This window comes from Haplochromis burtoni, unplaced genomic scaffold, assembly GCF_018398535.1.
Source record: "Haplochromis burtoni strain Fernald_Lab_line unplaced genomic scaffold, NCSU_Asbu1 Contig_109, whole genome shotgun sequence".
Lineage (NCBI taxonomy): Eukaryota > Metazoa > Chordata > Actinopteri > Cichliformes > Cichlidae > Haplochromis > Haplochromis burtoni.
Window position 1 is genome coordinate 262,614 of NW_024582470.1, and position 14,111 is coordinate 276,724.

General features: G+C 40.5%; 1 protein-coding gene across 2 annotated transcripts in view; it reads left to right on the forward strand.

Annotated features, from left to right (window-relative positions):
* Nucleotides 1-1,505: 1,505 nt before the first annotated feature.
* The window catches only part of stard13a (StAR-related lipid transfer (START) domain containing 13a), a 51,777-nt gene continuing 39,171 nt past the window's right edge, over nt 1,506-14,111 (forward strand). Inside the window, exons 1-4 of one of the 2 annotated variants that reach the window (XM_014335429.2) lie at nt 1,506-1,635; nt 2,880-3,868; nt 8,134-8,268; nt 12,543-12,719. In XM_014335429.2, coding sequence (XP_014190915.1) covers nt 3,143-3,868; nt 8,134-8,268; nt 12,543-12,719 — 1,038 coding nt within the window. In that variant the 5' untranslated portion in view covers nt 1,506-1,635; nt 2,880-3,142. Of the gene's footprint in view, nt 1,636-2,879; nt 3,869-8,133; nt 8,269-9,340; nt 12,089-12,542; nt 12,720-14,111 lie in introns of those variants that run through there. The other variant, XM_005928113.3, reaches the window with a different exon arrangement.

Consider the following 14,111-nt stretch of genomic DNA (forward strand, 5'->3'; position numbering starts at 1 on the left):
AGAAGCGTGTTTCTCTATGAGTCATTATATTTCCCTCCTTTATCAGAAGAACAGGTTCAGAATTTTAATACCTTGTTTTCTGCAACAGCAGAGTTCAAAAGGTCGTTTTTCTTCTCTGATCTGACTGAATGTTTGCTGTCAAAATGAGGATTTATTCTCTTTTGCATTTCAAATAGTATATACATTCAACACTGTCAAGATAAAGCAGTTATTTCTTTCTGCAGCTACTCCTCATAAATGTTTGGTGTGACCCCTCCGTGGAATTGATTTGTACACTTAAAATACCAGAAACATGTTTTTTTTCCCCTCTAAACATTCAAACTTTACCCATCAAACATGACCTTGATGTCTGTTTTTCTCCATTTTGTTTTTACTCTTTTCTTTTTACTCTGCTCAACCTGATCCAGGCGACTATACCTTTTTTTTCACAGGAATGCTACACGAAGCGTGTCTCAGCAGGTTAGCGTAGCTTGTATTGAAATACGTGCATGTTTTATTAATAGACTGGAGATAAATCATCACAGCACAGTGGAGCTGTGAAACATCTGGGGAAGGTTTATCAAGATCCTTCAAACGGGATCGCTCTCATGAATGTGAAGTTCTTCAAAACAGTAAAACATTAATCGCGATCGTCACAATTTAAAGTAAATGTTAATCTCAACATTTAAATAAGTCACGATGTTCCTGATGAACCAACGATTTGGATGTGAAACTTTGAAGTTATTCTGATTAGGATTTTATTACATTGCTGATGTCTAATGTAACGGCTTAAGTAATTAAGTAATACCCTGAGAAGTTGATGTCACAGTAAGCAAAGAGACTTCTACAGTCTTCCCCCTTGTCCGGACCTCTTCTCCCAAAAAACGGGCCTCAATAGGCGGGATCATTTTCAAGGTTAACATACAAATAGCAGAGCTTCACCCCAGACCACAGAGGTTCCCTCCAAAATGGGAAAATCAGTGTTTTTAAACAATCCTGAAAACTTTTCAGTCCATCCACTTCTATGTAAATATCACAGGTCTTTCAGTTGTTGATGAAAGCGCACAGGCTGTTAGAAATAGTCTGGAAGGCGAGATATTTACAGAAGATAAGAAGAGTTTGAAGCATTACCTCATGTGCTGTTGAGGAATCTGCTTCTGAGGTGAAAAATCTTTTGCTCTGGGCCATATTGTATAGCAATGAGTGAACAGGGGAGGGAGGGAGTCCGGTTTGTCTTCGTGCAGATATTTAATCTGCTCGATCGACCAACAAAAAGATTTGATTTCCTTTGTCTGGAGTGAATCATTTACCGTACCCTTTTGTTCTTTTTTTGCCTTGCACAAACTTTCATTCACATGAAAAATAATAAATAACAGCCGCACTTCAGACAGGCACGCTTACACAAATAATCTAAACACCTGCCCGTGGAGCTCTCTATGTGTTCTCGGTGAGGTAATGTAGGAGGGAAAAGCATTCCTCAGCCCTTCTTTCACTCTCCTCCCCTCTCAGCATTTCACGTCTTTCCCCACATAAACTCAGTCGGTTTCACGCTGTACAAACGCACAGGTCACTTTGTTAGATCTGCTACCCCCTGATCTTCAGCCTGCTCTGAGGGAAGACTTCCTGGGTGACACAACCTTTGTGCTAAAATGTCTGGTATGTTGTAAATATGAGTCTGTGTTTGTTTACAATGCAGCGTGCTTTCATTTATGTGTGTGCGTTTTTTAAGAAGTAGGTCAGAATCCCAAATTCTCTCATATTCTGTCAGTTAGAGAGGATTGAAATGATGTTGATGATGTTTCACATCTCAGCTAACATGTGGGAAATAGTGACATTTGCGACATTGCTGTATTCATCCTCTATGTTGGAAAGGATTTTTGCATGTAAATACTCTCTGTGCTCTACAGTGAATAAGTATTTCTATGTAATTTGAGGGTTAAACATGAGTGTGTCTGTGTGTGTGTGTCTGAAATGCAACGAAAACATTGAGAACCAGGGTAGGAAAGGGTGTGTTGGCTCCAGACAAAAATAGCTATGTTGCAGGAAAAAACAATGCGTTTGAGAAAAATGCGAGAAAAGAAAAATAATGAAAATGTCAGAGTTACAGAGGAATCAGCCAACAATCACATTCATGATGTGACTGATATGAGTCACATAATTTCACTAAAAATGGAAAAATATTTTTCTACATATTAAAGTAATCTTGTAAAAGCACACTGCCGCTGAGCTATTTTAATTCATTTTAAGTGTCCTGTATGCAGTGTTGAATCGACAGCAGATTTTAATGGAGCACTAACCTTTGCTCGTTACCCCGAGAGTTATTCATTAAAGCAAAACTAATGAATTCACAGAATGGGCCTCTGAAAACTGTCCAAGCAGCAGTTTCATGAGCGCTTCACGTAAGTTCCTCTACATCCATTTACAAAACAAATAGCTCTCTGTTACACATTCATATATATTTTTCGTCCCGCGTACATGTGAACATCGATCAGTTTACCCAAATATGCACACTCTGTTTCACCTGAGGAACACTGGAGGAGCTTTATCTTTGTAGGAGAATGATTTATACTCAAATCATGTGTTTTTTTAATCTATCTGCATGTGGCGATGCGGTGGTTAGTACTGTTGCCTTAAAGAAAGAGGGCTCCTGGTTTGACCCTGCTGGCTCATGAAATAATTGGCAGAAAATTCAAATGTTTTGACAACTGAGTGCTTATTGAACCGTCTGACAGTTAAAAAATATTGATTAATTTGCATATATGAGTATGAATTTGTATATTATGTGCTACATCCTGCATGTTTTGCAATTTATGTATAAAGGGGTTATTGAATGGATGGATTTTTAAATGTATTCTTGATTAACCGATTTCTGTTTTTCTTTCCTCTTCTCTGTAACTCAGGCATCAAAGAACTTTGGGCCATTTAAATTTGGTCCAAACTGTAAATATCATCCATGCGTACTTTCAGTTTATCAGCTGCAGCTGGTCCAGTTCAGCTCCTTACAGATGGTTCAGTAGAGATGTATGAAGGTCCATCAGCTGCATTGCCTGTGCTGGAATAGTCAAACAGGCATACTTACCATCAGGTTGTCGATCTTCTGTTGGGTGACCTTCAAGGTCGAGCTACTTTCCTGCCTCAAGCCTCCATCGGCCATCTAAGAAGCATGTCTGAGTCTGTTCCTTTGCTGCTTTGTGCTCTGGATCCTGTAACCAGTCATACCACAAAATGGAACGAGCTGAAAATGGACAAGAGCTCCCTGCATGATGCTCCTGTGTCTGATTTCAGGCAGAATGGACATTGTGAATGCAGACAGAGTTCAGACATGTCTCCTGGAGCAGGTCAGGACATGGAGGTGTCATCCCTGGATCGCAGAGCAGCTGTTCATAGTGATTCTCAGATGGAGGCAGAGAATGTAAAAGACTGTGGAGCTAAAATACCTCAGCAGAAAGACGAGAGCCCTGCAGAGACCCCAACAGTCCTGGACAAATGTTGTCATAAACGTCTGCCTGCATCTATGAATACACCAGAGGACGTGCTAAGAGTAGTAAAACACCACCCAAGCGCCATTGTGTTCTGTGATTACGACTGTGGGACTGGCAATCAGGTCATCAACGAGAGCTCTGATGGCGGAGAGTCATCGTCATCCACTTCTAAAGAGGCGGAGGGCGAAGACGGTGATGATGATGACTTTCCTGCAACGTTACAATATAAGGAATTCCTGGTGAGCCGTCGTCGTAGAAACTTGAGCAGGAACAGGAAGTGCTTAAGGAGGAGACAGGATGCCCAGCCTAACAGCACACCATTTGACTGGCAAAAACTCAACAAGGGCAAACCTGGGTTCACAGGTAGCCAGGAGGAGGAGGACACATGGGAGAAGAATGGAAAACAGGTAAGGAAAATAAGAGGGGGGCTTGGGCAATAATAAAAAACAAAGAAGTCTTGTTCACTTAGTAGAACAGCCAGAGAAAGCACTTGAAAAGCCTTTATCCTGTGTTAAATTGCACTGCGGAAAGCCTGATCCTTTTTCCACAGCAGGGAGGGATCCGGTCATAGCAGGAAAAGCACAAGTTTTACTCGTGAAATTAACAACTGCTCCATTCAAGTATTCAAGTGAGCCAAGGCAGCCTGGACTGTAACGCCAATTTTAGCCACAATTAATCTTATTATGTCGCCCCTCTAGTTTCCTAAAGAGACCTGCCAGAATGCCTGCAGCTAAAATCTTTTTTTGCAACTGTGATCCCTACAGGCGCCACCAGAGGGCAGCAACGTCAAAACATTTCGGACTTGATTTCATTTGAGGGCCAGGAGTGAATTTCCTAAATACTTTCATATCATCTTTGAGGAAAATATTCATTGCATTCGTGTGCTGCGTGCACAGCAAGTTGTCATGTGCTGATCCAGTGCTGTATTTAGGCTATAGATGCAGGGCAGCAGGGAGTCTGCACAATGTATTTGAATTTTTTTAAAGTAGCCTGTTTTGTTCTTTCTTTTTATTAAATGCATAAAACTTAAAAAAAAAAAAGCTTCCATTTTTGTGTGCTACTAAATCTTTGCATTATTTTTTCAATTCAATTTAAAAAGAGAGAGTCTAAGTAAATAGGAATCTTTCAGCAGGTTCCCCCCTGTTAGAAATTCCTCCCATATTTCCCTTGGCCTGGCCTGGCCTGGCCTGGTCTGCCCCAGCATCTCCAATCCTCCCAGCATGCAACACACCAGCAGGCTTCCCGTAGTGTGACAGTGCCCCTGACTGTGTTCTCACACCTGTCAGAGCAGCCCTCAGCTGCTGGCACGTTTCCACAACAGTCCTCTGGTTTGCTGTACGCAGCTTTCCCGCCTTGGCCTGAAATAAAAGGATTATGACCAAGTAGCTTTTCAAGTTACTTATTGACAGACTGAGGCCGGGGCTCATTTGAATACCTGTTTAATTGAAGGGAACCCCACTGCTGTTTCACACATTCCTGGAATATTTTGACCTGAGCAGTTTGGACACATCCCCCGAATGTGGACGACATTTTTGCCAAATTAAATGTTTAAAAGCAAGTAATTAAACTTTGCTTGGAATAAAATGTGTCTTGCAGGCTTGGTGATAATTATTCTGCCTTATTAATAGCTCAGATGTGAAGGTGTATTAATCGTTGCCACAGATTTGTCGTTAGTCTCTGGCAGCCTGCTGTCATGCCCCGAAACTTGAGAAAAATAAATCTGTGTTTTTACAGATAATGATATGACTTCACTTTCTTGAATTTGTGTCTGTGTGAGTATTATTTCGCCCGAGATAACCCTTAATATCTGTAGTTTTCTGAATTTGGATGAATATTGTAGAATTACTTTGCACCTCTACTACCAGTGCTTACAAATGTCAAAGTACACCTAATACTTAAGAAAGCAAAATCATTATTGGAGACTTCCCATCTCTAATTCAAGTTACAATCTGGTTAATTGTGTTTGGGATAATGAAAGAAGATGAAGTACTATAAGGGAATTACAGTTAGGCCAGCTAGTACTTTACCCTTTGTCTGGGCTGACATTTAGACCAAGTCTAAATACCCTTTAAAGAGTATTGGACAAGACTTAAGCCATGTTTTTATTAGGTCCACTTACAAGATAATATTCAGCTGCGTGAAGTAAAAAGAGAAAATAGTATTTGTTATTTGATTTCATTTATTAAGGGGAAAAAGCTACCCAAAGCTATCTGGCCATTTTGTAAAAAAGTAGTTACTGTTTGTGTCATTTTTGGCATCAAGAGCTGAAATGTTAAAACTGTTTGTCATAAGTGGAAATGAGTCTTTCACATCACTGTGGGGGGATTTTAACCCACTCTTCTTTGCAGAATTGTTTTATTTCATCCACATTAGAGGGTTTTCCAGCATGAATGACCAGTTTAGCCCCTTAGCAGTCCAATTAGTCCCCTAAACCATCCAATGTCCCATGGGCGGTACGTCCGACTGCATAGCAAAGCACCTCAACTAACATGACTCCAGACCTGTATGAGGCCACCCCATAAACATTCATTTTAGATTTTTTTTTGAGCCATTCAGATGTGGACTTGCTGGTGTGTTTTGGATTATTGTCCTGCTTCAGAACTGGAGTGTGCTTCAGCTTGAAGACACAAACTAATGCTCTCTACTAATGTTAGAGAGGAGAATTCATGGATCCAACAATTGCAGGAAGTCTTCCATGTCCAGCAAAGCAGCCCCAGACCATCACACTACATTACCATGTTGGACTGCTGGTGTGATGCTGTGTTAGTTTATGCAGATGTCACAGGACACAAACCCTCCAAAAGTTTGAGGTTTGTCTCATCAGTCGACAGAATATTTTCTCAAAAGTCTTGGGGATCATTGAGATGTTTTTTGGCAAATGTGAAATGAGTCTTCTAACCAGTCCCAGTCTTTTGACTTGTGTCTATGTTGACATTCAACATTATTGTTGAATCGTGACCTCTGACTTTAACTGAGGCAAGTGAGGCCTGCAGTTCTTTAAATCTTCTTCTGGGTTCTCTCACGACTTCCTGGATGAGTCGTCAGTGCCCTGTTGGAGTAATTTTGGCAGGTCGGCCACTCCTGGGAAGGTGTTCCAAGTTTCCTCTATTTGTGGTTAATGGCTCACTGTGGTTGAGTGGATACCCAAAGCCTTTGAAGTGTCTCTGTAACCCTTATCAAACTGACAGATGTCGACTTTGTTTCTCAGCTGTTTCTTTAGATTGTGGCATGATGTGTTGATTTTTCTTTATCTGTTAGTCTACCTCACATTGTCAGACGGGGTCTATTTAAGTGATTCCTTGATTCAGCAGGTCTGGAAGTAATCGGGCTTGGGTGCGTCTACTGAAATCGAACTCAGCTTGCCAAAAAAAATGTGGTTAATCAGAGTTAAATTATGATTTAACAAGAGGGCGCAAGGGTGTGATAACCCTTAATAAATTAAATCATCATTTTGTATTTCCTTGGGTTACTTTGTCTGATATAAAAATTTGTTTGATGATCTAAAACATGTAAGTACAACAGGCAAACAGACTGTATATGAAAGTATTTATCAATGATAAAGCTGCAGGAAAAAAACTATATCAAAATAACAGGCATCTTAGCCTCTCCATATAATGAAAAGGTCTTTTAGCAAATATGTCAGGATGCATTAAAAGCTCTATCTTCTCTGATCCCTCAGAGAGAAGTATATTAACATTTCATGAGCTTTGAGAGCACTCTGTCTGTGCTTGCGTATGCTATGGTGTGCATTTGTGTTCGTGTTGGCACATTTACATTCACATGCTTGTGTCTGCAGTCACTCGTGCCATTGAAAAGCCTCCACTAGATGTGTTCTCCCGTCACTCTGTCACCCACAGTGAGGGTAAAAATAGCACCCCGGTGATAGAAACCCTTCTGTGTTCCCGTGTGTGGAATCTGGAGATGTGGGGGCCGTAACGTGCAGGAAATGACTTTGCTGCCAAAGCCCTTATTGCTGATATTTTTCAAACTGGTCAACACGATGGCTTTGGGAAAGGGAGTGGACAGAAGGGTGTGTTTGTGTCCGTAAGTGGGTGGGTGAGCGCATGCTTGTGTATAGCTATGCATGTGTGTGTGTGAGTGAGGGGGCTGTTTTTGGATTTCAAGCTCCTCAAAGGGGCCCTATGTGCTACTATCAGCCCCTGGGACTCTGGGGTTGGCAGCAGAGCCCCGAAACAAAGCAGTTTGTTCATTTCCTGGAAGGCGAGTGAACAAGTGTCTCAGTCAGAGCCCGTGACCAATGGGTGTAGAAGGAAAGCGAGGGAAATTGAGGGTGTAGTGCATGACTATTGGTCTGCAGAGATACTACACATTTACATAACATGCAGTGCTGCTGTGATATGAAGCAAAGCTTACTCCTTACAGGCGACAGTCTTTGACATTGACTTGACAAAAATGTATCTGCTCTACAAAAATCACACTGAGACATGATTAGACTGCAAAGTCTACCCTTAGTTAGGCTGAAAAAGCCCAGTGTTCATCTCTAAGGAGCCCTATAGGGAGTGAAAGGTGGAGTAGAAGAATGAGGAAGAGGAGTATATGGTTTTAGGTTCAGCATACACGAAAGGCGTAGTGTAAGATTATCCCCAGAGCTTGTCCTTGAGAAATATTTTCCTGCATTTGTTTTTTTTTGTTTTTTTACCTATACGTTCAGGCTTCTGCGTATGACTCCATGACCCTGCTGATGAAAAAGTTGGACCACCTCAATGAGGGCATCCAAGAAGTCCAAGGCGCAATTTCCTCCTACTCAAATGAGGCCAGTGCTGATGAGGAGCAGCAGAGCACCACAGTGAGTCAAGTACAAGTAATGTTATGTTTATTCACATCAGGCTTTAAAAAGTAACATCTCAGAATGCTTTGAATGAATGAAGATTATACGTGGTGATTAAAAAGAAACTCACAGACTTAAAGCTGAAGGAACATAAAGGTGAAGTGAGACATTTCTTAATACACATTCACATGTAGCAAGTACGCTGTGCATCACTTAGAGAAACTTAGACAGTGAGGCTTGTAAAATGTAGAAGTTCACTGATTTACGCAGGTTTTTTATGCACGCATTCAAGTTGAGATTGCAACTGAATGCATTCTGCTGATGAAGAGAAGACATTAAACCTCGAGAGATTCTCTGTTCGGGAGGTATTAAATGAGGGAATTTATCAATATTAAAACTACAGCATATGCAAAAGTCATGAGTCACCCCTCATTTCTATATGTTTTGCTTTGAAAATGGGAAACAGGTGATTTATTAAAAAGTGTGCATAGAAAAACAGAAATACAGTATATAAGGATAACTGTACGATTCTAACAAGTTTGAGAGTCAGTGTTTGTATGAACCATTATTCCTCAGTATAGGAAGACGTCTCTCAGGCAGCTTTCCTGTAATTTATTGCTTGTGTCTTCACGGATAGTTCTCCAGGATTCCTGAAGGGCATTCAAAGCTCTTTTCTGGATATTGGCTGCCTTTTTTTCTGTGGTATTTATTTATGGTGAGCCATTAAAGTCTGAATGTTCCCGTGAGCCTAATTCCATCAATTTTTATCTCCAACACTACTGACTGAATTGCAGCCTGAGCCTCAGATGTCTGTAGACACTCACTGTTGTACATCTCTCCTGATCTTCATATGCATTATACATACATACTGGACATAACACATATTAAACATGCATGAAGTCAACAATTTGAGTCAAAATTCCACATTTGGGTTTATCACTACATATGACCGTAACATAATAGTGTGTTTTTGCAACAGGCTGCTAGTAATAGAGCGCCAGAAGATAAAATTTAAACTGAGTTTGGCGCTTTTTTTTTTTACACTCGAATCAGTCACAGGTCATTGTTAAGTGGCTTAACAAACATTCAAGTATAAGAACTGAACTGAAAATGAGCAAAAAAAAAAGGAAACGCAAGACCTTCAGAAAACCTGGAGCACTATTGCTCAAGACAAATGATATGATGATAAAGACGTCCTGCAGGGAAAAATATAAAGAAATGACATGTGGTTAAAGACTTTTTTTGCACAATACTGTGGTATTCAGTGCAGTCACCAAGTCAAGAGGAAAGAGAAGTTTTAACACCACAGGCATGAGTTGTTAGTTTTTGTAGCACAGTTTGTGCAGCGTGGTGACGGAGGCATCTTGTCTTGTTTTGGTTTCTTCCTCACAGACTGAACACATGTATGTGTTTACCAGTGATTTTTAATTATAAATGGATGAGTGTGAAGGCCATGAACAGTTATATCTCTCTCTCAGCCCTTTGTTGGACTGCCAATATCATCCAGGTTGAAAACTGCCTCTCACTCAAAGTCAGCGGGTAAATCAATGATAAAACTCAGTAATGACCACTCAAGACAAATTTGTTGTATCAGATAAGCTGATTTTTTTTTCACTGGTTGATTTGCTGCACAAAGTTTGAATTCTAAGTGAAATATTAAATTGAGTGTGTGGGCCACTTCTTTGGTTATATCAAAAATGATTGCCTTTTAAACAAAGCTTTAGCAACATTTTACTGACTGCGTATATTCATCATCAACACAGAATGTACCATTCACACATGTTAGACAGGCCTCAGTTTTCTATCTCCTCCCCCCTGTTAAGCTACCCACCTTTCATTTAACAAGGCAGCATAGCTAAGAATATTAGTTTGGATGTTCTCCAAGCCTGTTGTTTTTCCATCATTAAGGCATTTCACAAATCAAACAGATCTTGACTCATTTGGCATCCACCTGGATAAAGCGCCGTGTCTCCAGAAAGCAGATTACAGGAGCTGAGCTCGTCATTTCGGCTCGCTGTTATTTTACAGGTGTATTTAACATAGTTTTTGGAAGAGGAACACGGTCTGCGGATGGCTCCTGCGCTGTGCTGCTCTGCTCTCACACAGCATTCCAGCTGCCTCATTACGCTTACCAAGTGTAAATCTGGTAACCTCAAAAGCTCTTTAACCAGCAGCACAGAACTTCAGGAATGTAATAAAATGGTGGTATTTAATCGTGCTAATCTCATCCAAACTGTCTGGAAACAGCAATAAAGCGCGTTTACAGTATCTCTCCGTTTTTAGCTTTATGTGCCACATTCTCTGTGGAGCACGTAAACACACTTTTATTTTCAGTGACAGCAGCATTTTGAATACAAGTGGTGAGTTTAGCCGTCTTATGGTGGAAGAAGCACAGAATCTCATTTATAGAGTCACTAAACCCAATGACTTGCAATCTATTTCTTTCTTCTTCTTTTTTTATAGCAAAAAGGTCATCCTTGTTTTGGAGCACAACAGAGGTATTTATATGAGTTAAAAATATGCAATATCCAGCTAAATATCAAAGGTTCCTCGTATATACTGCCACGTTATTCCTCTAAACAACACTCTTCATCAGTCTTGCCTTTGATTTGGCCCAAAGTTTAAGGTCATGTGCTCAATATAGAAAAACTAGTGAGTTCAGTGCTCCAAACAATATTCTCTTTCATTCTTTCCTCAGACACTATCCTGCAATCATGAAGTACCCTACATGCTGATTATACTTTCCAGAATTGCGTTAGCTATGTCGGTGTAAAAAGTTGTTATTTGTGTCCTTGCTTTTGTCATGATAGTCATAGAATCACAGCTCACATGGGTGATGGTCCCAGTCAAGCATTTGGATCCCGACTGTAATATCTCAACTATTAAATTGATCACTGTGACATTTTGATAGGGCGGTTAGGGATGTTGTTGGGTTCTCACATAGTCAACATGACTGAGTGACTTTCATCTAATGCAGCCATGAGGTTCATATTTATGCCTTTTAGTGAAATGAACGAATTACAGTGAATGTCAGGGCACATTTAAGTGCACCTCAGGAGGAATTGTGACAGAAACCTTCCAGTGAACTAATGTTCATGCTTCATGCTGCACTGTTCAGAGCTGCTAGAGCTGCTTTTGTGTAATGAAGAGGTGTGCACTGTGGTAATATCCTCAGTGCCCGGCTAGTTCATAGAAAGAACGGAAATATCAAAGTCAAACAAACCTTTTTACGTAAGAGTAACACAATTAAAATTAAAGATTAGTTTTGGGGACACGGTGTCCCTGATGTTTTTATGTAACTTTGACCACACAGTTATATAAAACTAGCAACAGCATCATGCCATCTCTATGATAGCAATGCTCTGCAAGGTCAGAGGGGGAATTTTCTGCACAGACAAGCCTTGTGTGCTGTAATAAAGAGAAAATGTGGCTCTCTATCCATGCACTTGTAGATGGAAATCTTGGTGGGGAAATCAGCATGCCGTTTACAGACACGAATGCCATCCCTGCTTCAGTTACACACGCTCACATTTGCACACACATCCCTGTTATCAACTCAGCGATGGACAGGAGGGAAGAGCGGGAAGCATGACGGCGGGTCTTCCCGCTGCTGGGTACAGTAGTTGAGCAATCAGGTCAAGCTGGACTTTCCAGTGTTGTCACTGAGCGGAGATACTTATGGCATAAAGGGGGATTTTTCAGAATAAGAGAAGGGCAGATATATCATTACCAGTGTCTTATGTCTTTCATCATGCACCACCAACACCAGCTCCACGAAATACTCCACAGAAACCAGAGAGCTGCTGAAGAGACAGGTGACATGAGGACAGGGACTGGGGTAAGAAATTGAAGGGGACACAACTACATGGAAACTTTCTATAAAGAAAATTAGAGTTATGTTATTTAAACTGCCATTTGTCATGAGGAATTAAGATTTTGTTGTTCACCATGCCATAAAAAAATTTTCAGAAATCAGGGATTACCATTGGTTATGAAACATGTTTTGACTTCATTTCTTCTGTTCTTCCTTATAGTTTTAATTCTTGATGGTCAACATGTATTTGTTTTTTTACTCGCTTATTGTCAAAATAAAATCTAAATATAATGCTAAATAAAATCATGTATGTCCTTTAAAAGCTTTGAAATCATTTTGTGTTCTGATGACGAGTGAGCTGAATTTGTTGTTGGATTTTTCTTCAGCTGCTGCTTTTAAAAGTGACACTGAACCTTCAGCTGGCTTGAAGTCTCATGCTGCTCCATCTCACTGTTTTTCTTCCCTTTGGTCCTCCCAGGGTTCTGTGGCTGTAGACAGGATGGTAAGCCGAGTAAATCAGGATCAGGGAACCTCCAGATTTCCAGACAAATCTGAGCCACTGTCCAGGCGCTGCTCAAGACCTTTGACCCGCAGCAGACCACTGACGCGCTCGTCCCTCTCATCCCCTATATACCTGCAGGCCCGCCGGGCTAGGGTGAGTTAGGCTGAGTTTCTATGTGTGTGAGTTTGTGAGGTGAGAGTGACACATTTGCTTGTCTAACTGAATGAGTCTTTGCTGTGAAGTCAGTGGATTAAAATGAGTGCAGTGCTCCTGATAATCATTAATACTGTAGACGAGGTAACAGGAAGGTGTTTGGAAGGATATGAGCTGCAGTCAAAAAGCTGCAGTCTTCAACATGAAAAAGCCCTTTTTGCTCAGTTTGATTACAGATTAATACATTACATCCTCAGACACAAGGTGATAAGATGTCTCACTTTGATTAAATTAATGCAAACCTAGAATCTTTCCAGCAGTTACTCCTGAGTTACTTTTTTGATAAACACACAAAAGATGATCCTGTAGACCGGCTCTGCAGATATATAGTCTGTCTGATTCAGCTGAGGTCAGTTATTTCGGGAAATGTTTTCAATTTGTAACACCAACTGAGTAAAACCTTTAGGCTGCGATGTGTAATTGTGAACAATCTTTGCACTTCCTCTTGTATTTTATGTCTAATATTGGGAATTTCTAGGCAGAGCTTTTAAGGAATGCGTCTGCTTGTTTATTGTTTTGACTACTAGTCAGGATTTATCCCCTGCCTTTTTCTGGGCCTCTGTCTAGTCTGCATTACCCCTGCTGTTGTGTAAATAAGGCGAAAGTCAAATTAGGAGACAGCTCCGCTCCATCCGGCAGTATGCAAGGTCACTGTTTTCTCTGTCAGCACTGCAGCAGCAACACAAACTATCACAAATACACCACTGCTCATCCACCAATGAGTGGAGGCCAGAAATAAGGAAAGGGGGAGTTATAGTCCACAACCTCCCCATACATTTTTGTTATTGAAATATAGTTTTTTTAACGAATGATGTGTGCAGTCCTTTTAAAAAGTCTTGAGGCTCTCCATGTTTCTTTATATTTTACTTCCAAGGAGACAGACTTTCTTGTAGTTTTTTAAAGAGGACTTGATCAATTGTTTTCCAGTCTTACTGAAGGGCTTTCAAAGGTTTTCTTTGGATGTTTTTCACTGATTTTCAGTCCAGTCTATCTGCCTGAGCATGTTCAGAGGAATGATACGAACCGTTCATATAAATAAGGCTTCTAACTCAAGAGAAGAGCCAGTGTTGTGTCTCTTTACAACTCAGCAAACAAGCTATTTGAAATTATATGTTTAGGTGCTTTGTTACTAGCAGACTGTTTCAAAAACGTAACGTAAAATAGTATTTTGTTATCAACAAGGTGAATCCCAAACAGACATTAGCTGAAAACCTACTGTATCCTAGCATGGAGTTCAATGTGAGTTTTAACTGTGAAACTGGACAGAAGAAAATCCAGCAAATACCTGATGCAGGACTTAAGAGATGCATCCAGGCCTGGTACAACTCTTTG